Source organism: Gymnoscopelus braueri, assembly GCF_963280865.1.
Source record: "Gymnoscopelus braueri genome assembly, chromosome: 12".
NCBI lineage: Eukaryota > Metazoa > Chordata > Actinopteri > Myctophiformes > Myctophidae > Gymnoscopelus > Gymnoscopelus braueri.
The window spans coordinates 9637244-9642243 of record NC_137614.1 but is presented as its reverse complement, the minus strand read 5'-3'; the positions used below and the strand labels follow the sequence as shown (position 1 = coordinate 9642243).

The window sequence follows — 5000 nt, the reverse complement described above, 5'->3', positions numbered from 1 at the left end:
CCAAATGGACCCTTAAGGGTCCATTTGGTTGCATGTGTTACACTCTCAAGAGTTAAACTAACACTGTGGATTTTCGACTGTGTACTGCACGGATTAGGGTTCCGTGCCGCTATGTTGGGGTGTGTCGCTCGTGTGTCACAGTCCCAGCGTCTTGCATTGTAAAAAGATATAGAAAATGCCGCTAAGTCCTGAGGCTAGCCAGCTGTGAAATTGTCTTTGACTGCTTGGCAAGCGGCTGGCGGTACAAACCCCCGCCGTTCCACCGTCCGTCGGGCCATCCAGCCGGGGATAAGAAGAGCGTGTGGTGTAAAGTAACTTAAGTGCATTTACTCAAGTACTGTTACTCAAGTGCAATTTTGAGGTATTTTTCACTTTAATGGAGTATTTCCAATTTTCAATACTTCTACTCCACTACATCTCAGAGGCAAATATTGTACTTTTTTACTCCACTACAATTATTTGAAAACAAATTACAAGTTACTTTGTAGAATTGAATTATCGTTACAAAACCTACATGAACCACTTCAGTCCTATACATACTTCGGCTATTTGAAAATAGCAGATCTACATGCTCACAACTTTGCTTTGCGACGCGTTGTGAGCTTGTAGATCGGCTATTTTCAAAAGACTTTTATACATTTTATACAAATTGTGAAAAAGGGTACATTCTACACAATGAGTACTTTTACTTACTATTTTAGTACTTTATAGTTTGATGCCAATACCTTTGTAAACTTTTACTCAAGTACATTTTTAGTACAGGACTTTTACTTGTTACAGAGTATTTCTACCATGTGGTATTCATATTTTTACTTAGAGTAAGTAAAACACGTGAGTACTTCTTCCAACACTGCCGGGGATAAGAAGAGTGTGTGCTAGCAAAGCATTTGACAGATTTTCATTTTGTGGTTCTTCCCCCTCCCCTCCCCTCCCCTCCTCTCTCTCTCTCACTTAACATATGAAATATTTTCATATTAGTTTTGGACCAGAATTAACACCGTATTATAATGCCACATTCTGCATGCTAGCTTAGCGAGGCCGAGCTCCAGACTGACTGACACAAACAGAAAACCAACACTCTATGGAGTATTATTATGGCACACAGCTCTGCTCATAAGCTTGGCAAACGCCATGACTTGCATGAACGCGCGCATGTGTGTGTGTGTGTGTGTGTGTGTGTGTGCGCGTACGCATGCACGCGTGCGTACGTGCGTGCGTGCGTGCGTGCGTGCGTGCATGCGTGCGAGCAATGGGTGGAGAGAGAGAAACAGAAAAAGGTAGAAAGGGGGAGAAAGAAAGAAAGAATGAAAGAAAAAGGCAAGAGAAGCCCTTTTCTCTCATTACGAAGCGGATATTGCTTTGCCACCAATATCACGCACACACACACACACACACACAGAAAGACATACTTAACACGCACACACGCACGCACACGTCTCGAGCGCCGAGGCCGTCTGAGGTAATCTGCATGTTGTGCCATTTTTAGTGTTAGGTTTTGGATTGTTCCTTTTTTATTCTGTTTTTCCAGTGGTCACACTGAGTCAGACGGAGAGGCCGAAGGAGGGGAGACGACAGAAGAGGTGGACAGAAGGTCACCACACCAACGTGACTGAATGACTTCTTGGGTCTGTGTACGGGTGTACTGTTGTTGTTAGGCTTGTGTTTTTTTTCCTTCACCACAATGTCAACCCATTCAATCCGGGAACGCGTCTGTGTCATTTTTAGATTTATTTGGCTAAAAATAGCAGATATACAAGCTCATAGCGCGGCACCAAGTGCCGTGCTATGAGCTTGTAGATCTGCTCTTTTTGAAAAATCTTGAACATTTGTGCACATTTTTGAATATGTATTTTTTAAAGTGCACATTTCTGACTCAAATATTTGCTTCTGGGGGTCCCGGCTGGAACATATATGCTATATCAGTGGTGCTCCAACTTTTCCATGTCAAGGACCCCCCAAAATGATATGTATTTCAATCTCATAGCACTATGAGCTTGTATAAATGCTATCTTTGAAAAGCCAAAGAAATCTTAAAATGACACAGATGCGTTCCCTGATTGAATGGATTAAAAATGTAAATTAGCATGTTATTTAGACAGATGCGAGGTTACATTCTGTAGTTTCAATGTAGAGATTATAATTTTGACAGTATATTCAATGTACAGATTGTAAATGTCTTGATATTATACTGCTTAGACTGATGATAGGTTCTCGGTTTACCTGTGATCCTAGATTAATATCTCTATGCAATCTGGATGAAGTGCTAAATGCCTAAATTGTATATTGTTTACACTGATGCTATATGTTCTTGGTTTACCTGTGATCCTATAGTTTACTGAGGCACTACACTGTCTCTCTGGATAAAGTGTCTGCTAAATACTTAAATTGTAATTGTACTTTATACCTTCTGCACTTAGACTGTACCTCCGTTACGTTTAACCTTCACCACAGTGGTAACCAGTGACATGATAACAAACATTTTGTTTTAACCCAAAGGTTTCACCTTACCGCACATTTAAAGGTAGGGTAAGTGATATATTTTTTTTAAAACAAAAAGTATTTTGTTAAAAGGTTAAAGCACTATATTCTGATAGTAATCATTGCTATAGAGTGTTTGTTCAGTAACAGGAGTCTCCCCGTCTCTCCAGCTCTTTAATAAACCGCAAATACATTTTCCGGTAGGTGTCAAAATCTCAGCCAATCAGGAGAAAGTACCCATTTTTAGCTTCATTTTTATAGTGTTCCAGTTCCAATTTTGCCTGCTCACTTCTTAGTGTCATCACTTCCAATTTCACTTGTTTAATATATATCCTGATTGAGTTCTCTATCCTGATTGGATAAAATTGGAAATGAAACTGAAACTGAAACGAAAATGCATGTTCTGTTTTATAAAGAGCTGGAGAGACAAGGAGACTCCTTTTACTGAACAAACACTCTATAGCAATGAGTACTATCAGAATATAGAGCTATTTAACACTTATTTTAACCAAAGAAAATCACTTACCCTACCTTTAACTCAGATGCTAAATGTGCGGGTCCATTTTGGTTACACGTGTACACTCTCTGAGTTACAGATGGATAAATGTATCGCTTAAACCCCAGCATCGGTATTGTGGGGAATGCTTTCTCTGAAAATGGCCGATCGCGTCACGTTGTGAGCTTGCCGATCGGCTATTTTCAGCCGATCGACAAGCCGATCAAATAGCCGATCAAATATCCGATCGACAAGCTCACAGCGCGTCGCGTTGTGTGCTTGTCGATCTGCTATTTTCAGCGAAAGCATTCCCCACAATAACGGAAAACAGAAAATACTCTAGTATTGAGCCCTGAGGGACTCCGGTTACCCCTTATGTGGTTTAAGTGATTAAGAATGATGATTTTACTGTGTGGGCGTGCATCATTGTCTGAGGGTCTATGCGTGTGTGCGTGCGTGTGTGTGTGTGTGTGTGTGTGTGTGTGTGTGTGTGTGTGTGTGTGTGTGTGTGTGTGCATACAGTACTGTATGTGTGTGTGTGTGTGTGTGTGCGTGTGTGTGTGTGCGTGCGTGCAAGCAAACACAGATGACAGGAACCCGAGAGGATTCCTTACCTTTGGCCGTGAGGTCAGAGTACCACCAACTGTACAAGTTGAACTCCACCAGAAATCTGAGCAGAGGGGAAACACGCGTTAAAAGAATGTGGCGACTCAGCAAAAAACGCCATATTGACGAAACACTTGACTGAAACACATGGACCCCAAAAAACTCATTTTGAGATGCATGAAATTGTAAAGGCACAGACACGAACATGAAATCAGCATTGACGACTCTAACCCCCGCCGCCCCAAACCCCCCCCCCCCAACCATGCGGTGTGGCAACCCACGGACCACCCAGGAAAAGGCCCCCTGAAAACCACAACAGGGCATCTTAGGAATGCCCTAGATTACAGGAAACATCGGGATGCCATTACCGCTTATGAACTCTGATGATCTTGTCACCGTACTTGAGCGGGCATTCATAAACAAACACTAGAGTTACGTATACACACGCGCTCACGCACAAGCACACACACACACACACACACACACACACACACACGCACACACACACACACACACACGTTTAACCTCATGTGACAGCAAAAAAAGGCCACTATAGAGTCACGCACACAGACGCACGCCACACATAGCTAGGGGTTGCCAACTATACCTGAAATTCAAATAAGGGGACAAATAATAAAATCCACTGTATGTAATATGTAGAGTTTTTGCATATTATAATAATAACCACTTGAACCCCAGCATCCATATTCCCAAAAATAAGGGACAAAGTGTGTCCCTTATCGGTTCAAAAAGGGACACATTGTTTAGTTTCCGAATACGGGACGATTCCTCATTTCAAGGGACCGCTGGCATTACATTACATTACATTACATTACATCCCCACACAATGCCCACGCACAAGTATGCAGCCAAGCAGCTGTGGTGGAAAAAAGTACAACATTTTTTTTACTTCAGTAAAAGTATCAATACTGCCTGTTACAAGTAAAAGAATGGAATTAAAAATGTACTTGAGTAAAAGTACAAAAGTATTGGTATCAAAATGTACCTAAAGTACCAAAAGTAGCGTCGCGATGCGACACATCGTGAGCTTGTAGATCGGCTATTTTCAAATGAGCCGAAATGTATGTAGGGCTAAGTGTTTAATGTTTTGTAATAATAATCAAAAGCTACAAAGTAACTAGTAAGTAGAGTTTTCAAATAATTGCGGTGGAGTGAAAGTATAATATTTGCCTCTGAGATGTAGTGGAGTAGAAGTAAAAGTACTGACAATTGGAAATACTCCAGTGAAGTAAAAAATACCTCAAAATTGTACTTAAGTACAGTACTTGAGTAAATGTACTTAGTTACTTTACACCACTGCCAAGCACGCATGCATGCATGCACACACACAAACACTCGTCTTACATGACGAGCTCGGTCATGATCCACTTGACGGCCGCGAAGACGGCGAAATACGGCT

At 41.5% G+C, this 5000-nt stretch overlaps 1 protein-coding gene across 1 annotated transcript in view; it reads right to left on the bottom strand.

Annotated features, from left to right (window-relative positions):
- LOC308096367 (voltage-dependent calcium channel subunit alpha-2/delta-3-like) overlaps window positions 1-5000 on the bottom strand; it is a gene marked incomplete at both ends in the record, with an annotated part of 311418 nt that overhangs the window by 20578 nt on the left and 285840 nt on the right. The window contains 2 exon segments of the mRNA XM_080443791.1: window positions 3589-3644; window positions 4946-4998. Coding sequence (XP_080299917.1) covers window positions 3589-3644; window positions 4946-4998 — 109 coding nt within the window.